At 43.4% G+C, this 16,241-nt stretch overlaps 1 protein-coding gene across 1 annotated transcript in view; it reads left to right on the forward strand.

Moving 5' to 3' along the window:
* Positions 1–14,027, forward strand: part of LOC308707699 (calpain-1 catalytic subunit-like) — a gene marked incomplete at both ends in the record, with an annotated part of 32,001 nt that extends 17,974 nt beyond the window's left edge. The window contains 6 exons of the mRNA XM_081394314.1: positions 10,714–10,788; positions 10,862–11,022; positions 11,128–11,291; positions 11,521–11,646; positions 13,078–13,179; positions 13,959–14,027. Coding sequence (XP_081250440.1) covers positions 10,714–10,788; positions 10,862–11,022; positions 11,128–11,291; positions 11,521–11,646; positions 13,078–13,179; positions 13,959–14,027 — 697 coding nt within the window. The remainder of the gene's footprint in view (positions 1–10,713; positions 10,789–10,861; positions 11,023–11,127; positions 11,292–11,520; positions 11,647–13,077; positions 13,180–13,958) is intronic.
* Positions 14,028–16,241: the final 2,214 nt, after the last annotated feature.

A 16,241-nucleotide genomic window follows, 5' to 3' on the forward strand; every position in this document is an offset into this window, starting at 1 on the left:
ATTTCGTTTGGTCCCCGGGGGCCACTCCCCCCCCCCGCCCTGGGGCCCCCGTAAATTTTTCGTCAACGATACCAGGGACACCGAAACACCGGGGAACATGAAATTTGGTGGGCATGTAGCCCCACTAGACTTCTACGGAAAAATTTTGTTTGGTCCCCGGGGGCCACTCCCCCCCCCGCGCTGGGCCCCCCCAAACCCCCAAAAATGCAGTTTTTCCTAAATAACTACCTGAACCGTGGCACCGAGGATGAAGATTTTTTTATGGTATGTTGGTCTACTAGACTTTACGGAAAATTTCGTTTGGTCCCCGGGGGAAACTCCCCCCCCCCGCGCTGGGGCCCCCGTAAATTTTTCGTCAACTATACCAGGGACACCGAAACACTGGGGAACATGAAATTTGGTGGGCATGTAGCCCCACTAGACTTCTACGGAAAAAATTCGTTTGGTCCCCGGCCAACGTTTATGTGTGGATGTGAGCGTCTGTAATCGCAGCTTTCTATTTCATTTTAGTGATAAGTTATGTTTGTTTTTTAATTTTATCTGTATTTACCTGCTGCTACTACTTAATTACTACTACTTACTACTACTCACAAGAGATCTATTCAGTCTATTCAGGTGTAATTGCACATTAAAGTACTGTCTGTATATAATACTTAAAATATTGTAGTGTCCAATGTTTTCGGAGAATATTTGTTTATTCCTGATGATTATTTTGCATGTTAGGCTCTGATTAGGTTCAGCTGTTACAATTTAAAGAGAATACTAGCAAACGTGTGTGATATATTCAGCCGTCAAGAAAGTCAAACTTCAACCAGGTAATCAAGGTTGGCATTTAGCAACCATGGCCATCACACTACTCATTGTTAGCATGATATACGTTTACACCATCAAAATTAATGATCACTTAAATAAGAGGAATTTAAACAAAATGAAAATTACAGTCGTGGCCTGCTGTCAGATACCTCAAAGGGCATTTCATTACATATGTCACACAAAGAATGTTCTTGTTGCCATTTTTTTTATTGATAATTATATTTAGTTATTTCATTTAATTAACATTTTCATTTAATTTAAATATATTTTAAAAATCATCAACCGTTTCAATCGTGACTTATACAACCAGTTAAATTAATGTAATTGAAAATATGAATTCAAATAAATGTACATTCTTTATTGTCACTAAAGCATATACACAAGTATCGAAGTGAAGGTCTTGGATGCAATTATGTTGTGACCGGAAAGAACAGAATCCACAAAACATTAACTGCATAATATACATGTAATGCACAGTATTCTCATGATATACATTACTATACAAAATGCACAATTACAAATACAGAATACATTTTAAAAATTCATATACATTTTAAATGTTGCAATCAGAGCCGGATTAACGCAAAGGCAAACTAGGCACGTGCCTAGGGCCCGATTGGCGGGATGGGGCCCAGACAGAGAAAAAAAAAAAAAAAAAAAAAAAGTACAAATGTCCTATCTACAATTTATTTCAATATTTATTAATTAACTAAAAATAGTGACGATGTTTATCTTAATCATAGACTGTTACATTACTGCAGTTAAACCAATTAATGTGTCCGTTACAAAGCGGGTGCCGGCTTCTGAAAGTATGTGTAACGAACGCATCCATCAGGTGCGCGAGGCAAAAGCCTAATAAGCAAACAAAGAAGCACAGCTCATAATGCAGGTGTGTGAGTTGTCGTCATCTATTTTGGAGTGATTGCAATGTATTCTAAATATAAACTTGTACTGTAGATCAGCGTCATTTCTGGAAAAATCATTCACCGCTTTATTACGAGTTTAAAAGAGCGCGAGCGTCATTAACGTGCCCAGACGCGACGCTTTGAATTTGCGCGTACAATGAATAACATCGCGTCGGGAGCTGACTAGTAAAAAAGCTATAAAATTAAAAGACAAGACGTCTGTATTCTAAGTTAAAAAGCCAATACACTACAACATTTTTAAATGTTTCAAATAGTCTAAAGGATCTCATATCTATGGGTCTATCTTCTAAATTCTGCTGATGATTAGATTCCTGACATTACGCCAATAATATCACTTTATATATTTTTTTCTGCTCAGTAGCGATCGTGTCTTTCTCTTCCACTTGATTTGTGTATAGCATATTTAAGGTGGCAATGCAATATAAAAGCACTTATGCTCATCTACTGAAGTGTGATTCTGGAACTGTGAATAAATTGAATAAAACAGCAAAAAAACAACAACAACAATAACATCTTCATTAAACAAAAAAGAGATTATCTTAGATAAAGTTTGATTAATATGTACATAGAGTACCGGTAAAAGTCTGGACCCATTACTATTTTTAATGTTTTTGAAAGAAGTTTATTATTATGCTCTACAAGCCAGCATTTATTTGATAAAAAAAACAGAAAAAAAAACAGGAATATTCAGCAAGGATGTGTTAAATATATAAAAAGTGATAGTGAAGACTTTTTTAAAACAACTTTTTAATAATCAAAAATCCTGAAAAAAAGTATCACAGGTTATAAAATAAATATTAAGCACCATTTCTAACATTTGATAATAAATCAGAATGATCACGTGGCACTAAATTCAGCTTTGCATCACAGAAATATAAAGTATAGTAAAATAGAAAACCATTATTTTAAATTTTAATAATATTTCACTATATTATTTTTCTGTATTTTTGATCAAATAAATCCAGGCTTGATGAGCATAAGAGACTTCTTTCAAAAACATTAAAAATAGTAATGTGTCCAAACTTATGTACTGTGTAAGTAAAAATATACTGATTTTAAAATTAAATGTTGTATAAATAAAAAGGTTAGGAATCATATTTGTTTCAAGTGTTTTTTTATTGGGGGTGGGGGGCCTCCAACATGAGTTTTGCCTAGGGCCTCCTAATGTCTAGAACCGGCTCTGGTTGCAATGATTCTTTGAGCAGTTCCTGTTGCAGTTCAAGTAACAAAGCAGTGACTGGACACAAGCAGTACAAGGATAGTCCACCCAAACAATGAGCATTCTCTCATCATTTACTCTCCTTCATGCCATCCCAGATGTATATGACTTTTTTTCTTCATATAAACAGACAAAGATATTTAAGGAAATAATCCATCTCTGTGAGTACATAATACAAGTGGATTGTAGCCCATGTACGTAAGATTTTTAATAGTTAAAACAGTTTACATTATTATTATTTTATCTAGCTTATTGTTTGACTTCAGAAGGCATTGATTCATCCACTGAGGTCGCATGGATTGCAGTCACACTCACTGTGTGTGGTTTTTAAAGCGTCTTTAGGACTCGCAGAGATGGATTACTTTCCTTACAATCTTAATTCGTGTTTATCTGTAGAAAGAAAGTAAAATGCATCTGGGACAGCATGAGGGTGAGTAAAACAAGAGAGAATTGTATTTTTGGGTGAACTATCCCCTCAACATTCATATGCTATTGGTATGCTAATCCAAGATTAGCATAGTTTAATAAGAATAAAGTGAAACCTCTTGTGTACTTGCGAACTATGTTTGTTTTAATCTTGAGGAAATTGAAATATTTGCTATATTAAAATAAATCAGGTGTCTGAAGATCAAGATCCCAGTTATTCAAAGGTGATGTGTCTGAACAGAGTAAGATTAGTGTCTGATATAGGGACAGTGGATCTCTGGTACTATCACTCCATCCTCTGTGTCAGCATCAGAATTTTGTTTATGGAAAAGGTGCTCCACTCCCTGGAAAATGAGAGAAGAAATGTATTATAATCTAACAATACAAACTGCTTTGAACTCCCCATACAGTAACAATTTGCAGACTTAAAATATTTATTATATATACAGTATATTTAAGGGATTTTACAGTACTAAATATTTACCTCGGAGTCAAACAGCATTTATCATCTGTAATACTGTTGTGTAACCAGTAGATGGCTGTATTGCCCTATATATAAACATATGGATGTGTATTCCCTAGTTGCTGGATGTTTTCAGTCATAATTACTTGCATGTATTAAAGGTGCTCTAAGTCATGTCACGCGTTTTTTAGGCCAAAACATTTTTTGTCACATACCGCAAACATCTCCTCACTATCTGCTAGCTGCCTGTCCCCTGAACACACTGTAAAAAAACGCGGTCTCTGTAGACACCACAGGCTCCACAAACTGCAACAAAAACAAACCGAGCAACAAACAGAGCGACCCGCAGCACGAAACACAACAAACTGTTCCAGCCAATAACCGACAAGAATGATGTGGGGGTGGGGTTCGGGGGTTAGTGCGCGGATGAGGAGGAGGGAGGGTCTAGCTAGCCTCCGTTTTGTTTGACAATAATTCGAATGTCAACAAGAAGAAACGTCTCCCGGGATCGCTTAGACAACCTTTAAGTTTTTAATTTGGACATATATTTATTATTAAAGACTATTAAAGATTTAACATTTGTCAAAGAAATGTTCATTTGAAGTGCACTTTTTTCATTATTATTAGTCAAATATGGACAGAGAAAAAGCAATTTGTTACTCATACTAGATACATATAATAGCTTTATCAGTCATCTTTATCACACAAAAGTAATCAGAATAAATACTGCAACCAGGGCGATACTTCAAAATAATTGAGTGTTTACATATGATATTACGAACAGAGACGCTCTGTGGTCAAGTCGTGTCTCTCCTCTTTCAAAAACTCTGCATTGCAAATTAATCAGAAATTGAGGAATTCAGGTTTAAATAGCTTTATTGGCATGGTAAAAAAGGCTCTACATTGCCAAAGTTGTCATGTAATGATTGGGCTAACAGTTAAATCAAGACAACACAGCTCAGCTGTATAATGTTATGGGCTCTCACTGAGCTCTAAAATGCCTCTCCACCTGAAAAAAGCCAGTACTGCATTATAAATAGTATTAGCATAGTATTAAAAAAAAATCAAACTTACCACGAGTAGGCTTATCCAGTAACGTTATCCTCCTGATATAGCGACGATGACTAATGATAAATATCATTCGTCTGTACTATTCCTTCTATAAGAGATCATCTCAACAATATAGTGTAGCAGCAAATAAATACAGATATAAACTTAATATCGCTAAAATGAAATAGAAAGCTGCGATTACAGACGCTCACATCCAGACATAAACACACCACTGACGTCTTCACTTCCAGGTCACGAAGCTATCAATCAAAAGCTCAGTAACCAATGAGAACACACTGCTACTAGCCCCGCCCCCACGAGAGAAATGTGTCAGAACGGCGAACGAAAACTCTGGGAGTGTAAACGAAAACGTACTCGGTTACTAACGTAACCTCGGTTCTCTCTAGAGAGAGGAACGAGTACTGCGTAGAATACGCTAGGGGAAAATCCTTTTCCACGAGAATACTGAAGCCAACAAAATTATCCTTTAATTTTGCATTAATGTAAAACGCGTTGCGGCAGCATACAGACATAGGCGAGGCAGCTCGCGCGCCTATTGGCTGGTCTGCTGGCAACTGCTTAAGCCTATCGAGCGAGACCTAGAGTGACGTCAGACCCAATGAGGGCGCTTCGCCCTTCATAAGCGCTCTGTTCAACTGCCGCAGATCTAGTATGGGTCTGAGACCCCCGTCTTTCTTGGGCACCAGGAAGTATCTGCTGTACAACCCCCCCTCGCTTTGAGCTTGAGATAGGGGTTCTATAGCCCCTTTGCTCAACAGTTTCAAAATCTCGGTTCGAAGTAGATGGGCTACTTTCGATTCTACCGTGGTCTCGACGCGCGCCGTGAAGCGGCGGGGGCGTCGGCGAAACTGCAGCGAATAGCCTCCTTTTATGACGTTCAGCACCCATCTCGAAACCCCGGGAAGCTTTTCCCACGCAGGTGCGCGAGTAGCTAGGGGCCGGATGCGAAGCGCGCTCTGATCGGCTCGCGATGCAGCGGCTTTTGTGTGCTGTGACATAAGCGTCGCGCTCATGACGTCTGAGGCAGGGGGCGCGCTGATAACAGCGGGCAGAATGCCCGCGCTCGACTCCTCCGCAGTGTTTAGCTGAGAGGAGGAGGGCTGGGCTAGTTTCATGTCTGTGTGTGGGCGTGGGCGCGGAGCGGCGGGCACGTACACCACCTTTGCAGCATTGCTCGCGTGAGCAGAGCATATGCATACGGGTCCTGTATTCACAGGGACCGTGAGACATGTGGGAAGTAGCGTTAGTGGGCACTGGGTAGTGGGCACTTTTGCTACATTTGAAGCGCAATCGATCTGAGTCGATTTTATGTGCGCGCGCCCTGTGTGAAGGGCTGTGCTTGTGTGTAGGAATGGGCGCTGAGTAGCGGGCATTTTTTCTACACATGAAACACCGTCGGCCGTGGCCGGGACACCAGAAAATACACTCTTTAAGGGATTTATCTGGGTAGCCGTAAAAACGGCTTTTGTGTGCAGGCAAGCGGGTAATGGAACCGGCTTGTTGGCTGCTAAATACGCTGGACCAGTCACATTTCCTGGAACTGGACGAGCGGCAAGCTTTGGTGGAAGTCCGGCCGCAGCGGGACTTGGACACCGTCGCTTTCCTAGGCGTGCTAGGATGATTTCGGGGCCTCTGGCTTCAACACAACCTTCTGCCGCGGGCCACGCGGGGCGGGGCGGCGGCCGGATGAGCGAGAGCGCGGTCTCGAGCTCTGGGCTTGGCGGTGTTGAGAAGAGGAGGCGGCGGGCGGAGGCTTAGGCTGTGAGCTCTGAGCAGACGGTTTCGCACGGCCTGCTGCAGAACTGGAGCGCTTCGGGAGGAAGTGCTTCATGGCCTGGGTCGCTTTCTGCACCTCAGCGAACCTATCGGCGAAATCTTTGACCGAGGTTCCGAAGAGGCCGGCAGGGGAAAGCGGCGCGTCGAGGAACGCGGTGCGCTCCGACTCAGACATGTCAGAGAGCGTAAGCCACAGATGTCTCTCAGACACGGTGAGCGAGGCCATGCTCTGTCCGATGGCCTGTGCTGCTGACTTGGTGGCGCGAAGAGCGAGGTCTGTAGCGCTCCTCAAGTCCGGCACACAGATTGCGTCAGGTCCTTTCTCGTCCATCTGGCGGAGGAGATCGGCCTGGTATATCTGAAGCGTGGCCATGGTGTGCAACGCTGACGCGGCCTGCCCGGCGGCGGAGAAAGCGCGGCGGAGCAGAGTCGACGTCGTGCGGCAGGCTTTTGAGGGCAGCGCCATCTTAGCACGCCGTCCAGCGGAGGGCGGGCATAAGTGCGCTGCGATAGCCTCTTCAACCGGCGGCAGGGAGTGGTAGCCTCTGTTCTTTGCGTCATCGACAGCGGAGAACGCCAAAGAGACAGAGGACCGAGTCCTGGTTGAAAAAGGGGAGTTCCAAGATTTAGCGACTTCTTCATGAAGCTCAGGAAGAAAGGGCGCTGGCTTGGATGCAGGTGAAACGCGCTCCCCAGGCAGGAAGAAGCTGTCCAGCCGGTTATGAGCAGGCTGCTCAGGCGTGGTCCACTCGAGGCCGAGGCTCGCCGTGGCCTGAGTGAGCACGCGCATGAGCTCCGCCTCAATGCTCGCTCTCTTTCCCGTAGAAGCACGGGCAGGAGGGGTGGGGTCCTCAGAGCCCGCCCAATCCTCACTGTCTGATGCTATGAGAGAGCAGGAATCCTCCTCTCGAAGCAGCGCATCGATCTCATCAGCGTCATCGACAGAAGCGGCGGCAGACCGCGGCCGCTGTCCGTCCGTGAGCGAAGCTGATGAAACCGGAGAAGCAGGCGGGCGCACCGGCGAGCTTTGACGGCTGAGAGAGGGCTCCGGGATCCGCTGAGCGCGGCGCTTTTTACGGCGCGGCACAACAGCAGGTGTGGGCGCAGTCTCGGTGAACAGTGCCAAGCGAGTCCTCAGAGTCGCTAAAGGCAACAGCTCGCAGTGATGGCAGCCGCCATCAGCGAGCGCGAGAGCTGCGTGTTCTTGACCCAGGCAGGAAGCGCAGATGACATGGCGGTCCCCGTCGCTGAGTGGGGCTCTGCACGAGCCACAAGCAGGCATCTTGAAAAAGACGCAGCTCTTTTAGATAGTGTGAGTCGCGCCGGCGAACACACACACACAGAGTAAGAAAAAGGATATGGGCGCTGGATAGCGCAGCAGGAAGGCGATGAAGGCGGCGCGGCCAGCAGCTTCTCGACTCGTCCCGCTGAGGTGCTCCTTCGACAGCGCGGCTTCTTCTCGGATCCAGCGATGTGAGTTGCTTCGCTGAAGGATGAAAAATCAGAGAATTAATGCCTGCGAGCGGTATTTATAGACCTAAGCCACGCCCGTTTCGGCGGGACGTGACGCAGAGGGCGCGAAGCGCCCTCATTGGGTCTGACGTCACTCTAGGTCTCGCTCGATAGGCTTAAGCAGTTGCCAGCAGACCAGCCAATAGGCGCGCGAGCTGCCTCGCCTATGTCTGTATGCTGCCGCAACGCGTTTTACATTAATGCAAAATTAAAGGATAATTTTGTTGGCTTCAGTATTCTCGTGGAAAAGGATTTTCCCCTAGCGTATTCTACGCAGTACGAGAGTATCTCTCGTAAGAGAACTTCAGAAGCGTAAATGAAAACTCTGGAAGCGCATTTGTAAGTTCAGATCAGCGATTGAAATATGAGAAATAGTTAGCAAAACATGCAGTGTATTAAAAACGAAGTCAAAAAATGTGCCTGCAATTTATTCTTTTTCAGTTTTAGAGATAATTTATTTAGTTTCAATTTATATTTTCATTAGTTTCTTGAAAAGCTACGTTCATTTTTATTGGCACAAGAATATCTCCATACACATCAACCTAGCCCATAATCACTCGTTTGTGATTTGCGCCCCTCCCATAAAAAATGAAAATGCAATATTATTCTGCTTTAATCGCCCCTATCTTCAGTGGAGATGTTCAGAACTGCACCATATTTCATGTGTATGATTAACTTGACATCCTCTGAGGGTATCCTCTGCTAAGTTTCGTAGAATTTCATCCATGGGGGGGTATAAAATAAATTCATTTATGTGCACATTTAGTGACTGTACACTCATCGGCCTGTAGATGGTGCTGTTGAGCGAAGGGTTGCTGGTTTAGGATGATACTGTCACACACACACATGCAGGAATACAAACAAACGCAAACATGCACACACACTGACATCCATACGCACAGACACACACCCATACACACACATACAAATCCACATGCACAGACACACACACACAAACACACACGCGCACACATGTACGCACACATACATACACCCACAGACACACACACACACACACACACACACACACACACACACAGACACACATACACAAACACACACACACACACACACACACACACACACACACACATACACACACACACACACACACACACACACACACACATATACATATATACATAAACACGCAATACAGCCAAATTACTCCACGTCATTTATTTTTGTGGAAAGCCAGTGCAGGCCTGAGCGGCGGTCATATTTTGTACCGCGATGCGGTACATCTAGTTTTTACAATTTTTTACAAATTTACAATTAGACATCCTATTCAGAAGTAGTATTGGAAGTTTGGCAGATTTTTAAATGAATTCAACCTCTAAGAAACATAAAAAGAACACCTATTTGCATTATAGCTCGCTGCCACATCACAAATGGTGAATCTATTATTTTTTTCTTTATATTTAAAACATTTTCAGACCTTTTTTTCTAAAATAATTGAATGGATGCTATTTTTTTAACTCTTGGCATGAAAACAAACTAAAACAGATTTCTACCATTCTTTCATGATTTTTCATGTTCATCACTATTTCAAAATAAAGGTCTGAACACTAGCCTGACTACATCAGACTTCGTACTTCCGCTCAATTTCATTTCGCTTCTGTACTCAGTCTGAGATAGCGACCATTTTCCCTGTTTTCCTCCAGCCTGAAAACAGCAGGACAATCAACGAACAGAGGGCAGGCTGAGAGCCGTGACGTAGACGCTGATTGTACCATGAATGTGTAGATTTACTTCACATAATCTGCAAAAGTCGCGCACAGCCATGTTCACTCCGGTATTTCGCTCGATGGTTTTGTTTTCGCATCATACATGTGTTTACAGTGAAAGTTAGATGCGGCTGAGCATGCGCATAACACACGTCATAACCAAACGTTATGTGATTGGCTTACGGGTAACCAATGATTTAAGCGCCCCCCCCCCCCCCCCCCCCGTGAGAAAGAAAACGCTTTTCAATTATGCACTTCCAGACTCTGTCTATGAAGCAAAGCGAAGTAGCAGAGTTTGGTATTACCAGGCTACTGAACACACCTTAGGAGTAGAAAATATTCTTGTTACAAATTGATAAATTACGGCTCCTCTGTAATTTATTTTGGAAATCAGTCATCACATATGAAAACTAGAGATTGTAAGCTTTCAAATGATATATAGTTTGTCAAGATTAGTTTAGGTTTAGATTAGGATATTACTGTTTTAAATATGTAATGGCTGTGGGCCCGCCGGTGGGCCTATGCCCATACAATATTAAAATGGACTTTAAATTGACTCTGAGGTACAATTGCTAACTTTATTTCCATCCTTTTTGTTATCTTATTTAATTCTGTGCCATTGAAAATTCAACTATACCCTTTTAGAGAAATACTAATTACAACAGAAGCTTATCAGTTCAAAAGTATATCTGTTTTTTTTTCTCTTTATTTGCTTCTGTTAGTTTCTCAGTTAGCATAACACCATGAAATATTTTAATATATGCTTTTGCATAACTTTAGTTCATCGTTGTGGGACAAAGTGAGTGAGAAGGAGCGATCCAAGTGTCGTTCTTTGGCCAATGACGGGGAGTTCTGGTGAGCATTAACTGTAGTTTCAGATCTAGCATTAATGAATCAAATATTTTCAGTAACTCATATTTTACTGCAGGATGTCAATGGAGGACTTCACCAAAAACTTCGAAGACATTGATATTTGCTGCCTCAGTCCTGATTTTCTGGACAGTTCCTCTGAATGCAAATGGACTTCCACATGTTATAAAGGCAGCTGGGTTGATGGGACTACAGCCGGTGGCTGCCTCAATAATAAAGGTAGCTCATAAATATATAATGAGAGGTGTGAGCATTTCATATGGCAATGTATATGTGTTCCCACTGCATGTACCTGAAAGTTCTGATTCAATGGATGTCTTGTAGACTCTTTCTGGAAGAACCCTCAGTTTCGGGTGAGGATTGAGGAGCTTGATAAGGAATGTAGTGGTCAGTGCCCTGAAAACATACTGGTGTCCCTCATGCAGAACCATGAGAAGAGAAACAGAAGTGAAGTTTCAAACTACGCCATCGGCTTCAATGTTTTTGCGGTCAGTAACAAATAACTATTGGAGTCACAGAATATACAGTCATTTTGGTTTCCACTTATTAATGGTGTGTTATTCTATTTTCTACTTCAACAGATTCCACCAGAGGCAAGTACAAAATATAATTCAAGCTCAAAAGTGTAAAACTTTGCTTTTAAAATGCATAAATTACATGCTATTTACCAAATAAACTGGTCGCTTGAATACAAGTTTATATTTAACTCTCCTTTAGATGAAAGATGTGAAGCTCCCGGACAAGTTCTTCTACCGCAAACGGCCCATTGAAGGTAGTGGGAACTTCATCGATACAAGACATGTGATGAGATTCTTCAAGCTTGAACCAGGAGAGTATCTCATTGTACCGGCCACTTTCAATCCTAAAGAGTGTGCAAAATTCATATTGTCCATCTTCTCAAAGAGTGAATCCCATAGGAGAAATAAGAAAGCTGAGATGACATATGTATGAAATGACCTGTCAGCGAGACTGCAGATAAATGAAAACGCACAACAGCAGTAATGACAATTTCATATATCAGTGCTATATTCCCTGTGGATTTTTGTTGTTTACAAGCAATAAAGTTTCTCTTAAACTATTGTTATTTAATGTAATATCTGAATTTGTGAGCTGTGAAATGAATGTTATTAGTTACATTTATTGTTGTTTATGTGCAAGGTTTTTGATTTTCTTGTAACGTTGTGTTTGGGTCAGGTCAGTCAGTAAAAAAATTATTTCTTCAAAATTATATATATATATGTGTGTGTGTGTGTGTGTGTGTGTATGTATGTATATATGTATATCGTATAGACTGAAGTGTCACAAAAGATCCAATACTAATACTACTTTTTTTCCATGTATTATTTCAAATGATTAAAATGTTAATATTTGCTATGCTATAACTAAGACTGATTGACTGCTGGTGCGGCTGCGTCGAGTTTTTCCAGCTAAACTGCTCCAAATCCATAAAACTATTATTTATTGGACAGTGTTTTGCTCCATTTAGTTTCTGGAGGAATAAGTGAAGTGCCCCTGTAAGTATTGAACTAACACTGCAGTTATGGGTTTCTTACAGTAGAGGGCAGCAGTTTACTAAAACAATGGATGTCACATTGACACAAACAACATAACTTACCAGTTTTGAAAATGTTGTTTTGAATTTATTTAGGGTTGCCAACTTATGGAAAGGAAAATAAGGGACAATTGTGGTTCTTTATATGAAAATAAGGGACACTCAAAATATTTGTACTGTACCACACAGTGCATATCATTTTAGCATCTGCTGTTAAAATGTGTACAAAAGATGTATAAAAGGTTCTCAGACAAACACATTTGGTGCATTTCGTGGAAAAATGCACTCCGTCGTTCTACTGGGGGACTTCAACGCCCACGTGGGCAGCGACAGTGACACCTGGAGGGGCGTGATTGGGAGGAACGGCCCCCCGATCTGAACCCGAGTGGTGTTCTGTTATTGGACTTCTGTGCTAGTTACAGCTTGTCCATAACGAACACCATGTTCAAGCATAAGGGTGTCCATCAGTGCACATGGCACCAGGCCGGAGTTCAATGATCGACTTTGTGGTCGTTTCATCTAACCTCCGGCCGTATGGCGTGGACACTCGGGTGAAGAGAGGGGCGGAGCTGTCAACTGATCACCACCTGGTGGTGAGTTGGATCCGATGGCGGGGGAGGAACCTGGACAGACTCGGCAGACCCAAACGTATTGTGAGGGTCTGTTGGGAACATTTGGCCGAATCTCCTGTCAAAGAGATCTTTAACTTCCACCTCCGGCAGAGCTTCGACCGGATCCCGAGGGAGACTGGAGATATGGAGTCCGAGTGGACCATGTTCTCCGCCTCCATTGTCGACGCGGCCACTCGGAGATGTGGCCGTAAGGTCTCCGGTGCCTGTCGAGGCGGCAATCCCCGAACCCGGTGGAAGTAAGGGATGCCGTAAAGCTGAAGAAGGAGTCCTATCGGGCCTGGCTGGCTTGTGGGACTTCTGAGGCAGCTGACGGGTACCGACAGGCCAAGCGAACTGCAGCCCGGGTGATTGTGGAGGCAAAAAATCGGGCCTGGGAGGAGTTCGGTGAGGCCATGGAGAAGGACTACCAGTCGGCCTCAAAGAGACTCTGGCAAACCGTCCGGCGCCTCAGGAGGGGGAAGCAGTGCCCTACCAATGCTGTTTACAGTGGAGGTGGGCAGCTGTTGACCTCGACTGGGGATGTCATCGGACAGTGGAAGGAATACTTCGAGGATCTCCTCAATCTCCTCTTTTTAAGAAGGGGGACCGGAGGGTGTGCTCCAACTATAGGGGGATCACACTTCTCAGCCTCCCCGGGAAAGTCTATGCCAGGGTACTAGAGAGAAGAACATGGCCTATAGTAGAACCTCCGATCCAGGAGGAACAGTGCGGTTTTCGTCCCGGTCGTGGAACACTGGACCAGCTCTATACCCTCTCCAGGGTGCTGGAGGGTTCATGGGAGTTTAACCAACCAATCCACATGTGCTTGTTCCCGGTGCATGTTGGACTCCGGCAGGGCTGCCCTTTGTCGCCGGTTCTGTTCATAATTTTTATGGACAGAATTTCTAGGCGCAGCCAGGGGCCGGAGGGTGTCAGGTTTGGGGACCACATGATCTCATCTCTGCTCTTTGCGGATGATGTTGTCATGCTAGCCCAATCAGACCAGGACCTTCAGCATGCACTGGGGCGGTTTGCAGCTGAGTGTGAAGCGGCTGGGATGAGAATCAGCGCCTCCGAATCCGAGGCCATGTTTCTCAGTCGGAAAACGGTGGCTTGCCCACTTCAAGTTGGTGGAGAGTTCCTGCCTCAAGTGGAGGAGTTTAAGTATCTTGGGGTTTTGTTCACGAGTGAGGGAAGGATGGAACGGGAGATTGACAGACGGATCGGTGCAGCTTCTGCAGTAATGCAGTCGATGTACCGGTCTGTCGTGGTGAAGAAAGAGCTGAGCCGCAAGGCGAAGCTCTCAATCTACCTGTCAATCTACGTTCCTACTCTCACCTATGGTCATGAGCTGTGGGTCATGACCAAAAGGACAAGATCCCGGATAAAGGCGGCCGAAATGAGCTTTCTCCGCAGGGTGGCTGGGCGATCCCTTAGAGATAGGGTGAGAAGCTCGGTGACTCGGGAGGAGCTCAGAGTAGAGCCGCTGCTCCTCCACATCGAGAGGGGCCAGCTGAGGTGGCTCGGGCATCTTTTCTGGATGCCTCCTGGTTGCCTTCCCGGGAAGGTGTTCCGGGCATGTCCCACCGGGAGGAGGCCCAGGGGAAGACCTAGGACACGCTGGAGGGACTATGTCTCCCGGCTGGCCTGGGAACGCCTCGGTGTCCCCCCGGAAAAGCTGGAGGAAGTGTCCAGGGAGAGGGAGGTCTGAGCATCCCTGCTTAGACTGCTGCCCCCGCGACTCGGCCCCGGATAAGCGGAAGAAGATGGATGGATGGATAGGTCAAAATGGCAATTTTCACCTGAGATTTGGAGTCAGATTACAGGGGGGGTTAAAATGACTTTAGAACTGCATCATTATTTTACTTTTACACAGAGATTGTTAGGTCTATTTAGCTTAATCAGTTGACTTTAGCCATCTTCGTTTTATTATAGCTATGCCAATGGTGACATTTTAAAAATGGAAAAAAGCACTACTTTTGTTTTTTGCCCAAAGTTTGCCTGCAACTCATATTAAAAATATCTTAATATCCTTTTAGATTCTAATTCTTAACACAATTTTCTTTTGGTTTCTTAATTTTTAAGACCGAATATGGTTAATTTTATGTCCCAATACATAGGGATGTTAATGTGGATCCATAATTAAATTAGTACACATTTTCAATGGTCGCACATTTTCTGAAGAACAAATTATGTTGAAACTAGAAATATATCTTGTTTTTTTTTTTCTATCAACACAATTGAACATTACTTAGTGTCATAAATAGTATATTTCCAAAGTTTGTGTGCCTGTAACTCTAAAAGTAATATAAAGTCATCTTAATATCCTTCTATATTCTCATTCTTAATAAACTTTTCTTTTGTAATCTTCATTTTAAAGGCCCTATATGGTTCAATCTTATAATGTGGCTCCATGTTCAAATTGTTGAATTTTACCCATTTTCTATATATAGCTACACCAATGGATATTACTGTATCATCAACCTCTATTCAAAGCGATAAACAAAAGTTTTTTTTTCTTTGTCAGGAAGATATATGGCATAAACATTTAAAAACACAATAACTACTTTGAAATTACAGCAGCAAAAAAAAAAAAAAAAAAAAAAGAAGAAAAAAAGAAAAAGCATTTATGGTACTTACATTTTTTAACTAGGCCTAAATGTTTTTGCAACCGTGTATGAATAAATGAAAAGTGCATACTTTCCAGATAAAGAGAACTTGGATGATTAGTATGGGCTGCTTTTGGTGCTTGAGATTTTATTGGTTATTTTGTGTTTCAATAACGAGGTCCAACAAGTAGCCTACTGTACAAGTTACTTTAAAGTAAAATGTTTTTCTCTATTTAACATTAACGTAGGCCTACAATAGTGAAAGGTTTTTGACAACGTCTTCGCTCAGCAGGGCTACCAACTCTCACACATTCACCGTGAGACGCAATTTACTCTTCTCACACGCTCTCGTCTCAAGGCCTCATTACTTCTGCATCGGACCTACGCCGGAGCCTATACGCCGTAGGCAACGTGTTGGTTTTAATTTATACTTCTGCGTCGTTGTCCGCGTTGACGCGCACCTAGGGAGCATGTGAAACCCCGAGGGAGGGGTTCTGGCAGACCACCAATCACAGCGCTTTGCGTCCGCGTAGAATTGACGCGTTGTTACATTTTTGGAGAGGTGCACGTCAGGGTACGCGCGCTAAACACAGCCTATGACGTAGCTACGGCGGCAGTTCGACGCAGAACTCAACATGAGAGTGAAGGCCTCATTATACTTCTGCG

The sequence above is a fragment of the Scardinius erythrophthalmus genome (genome assembly GCF_964197995.2).
Source record: "Scardinius erythrophthalmus genome assembly, chromosome: 19".
NCBI classification, from domain to species: domain Eukaryota; kingdom Metazoa; phylum Chordata; class Actinopteri; order Cypriniformes; family Leuciscidae; genus Scardinius; species Scardinius erythrophthalmus.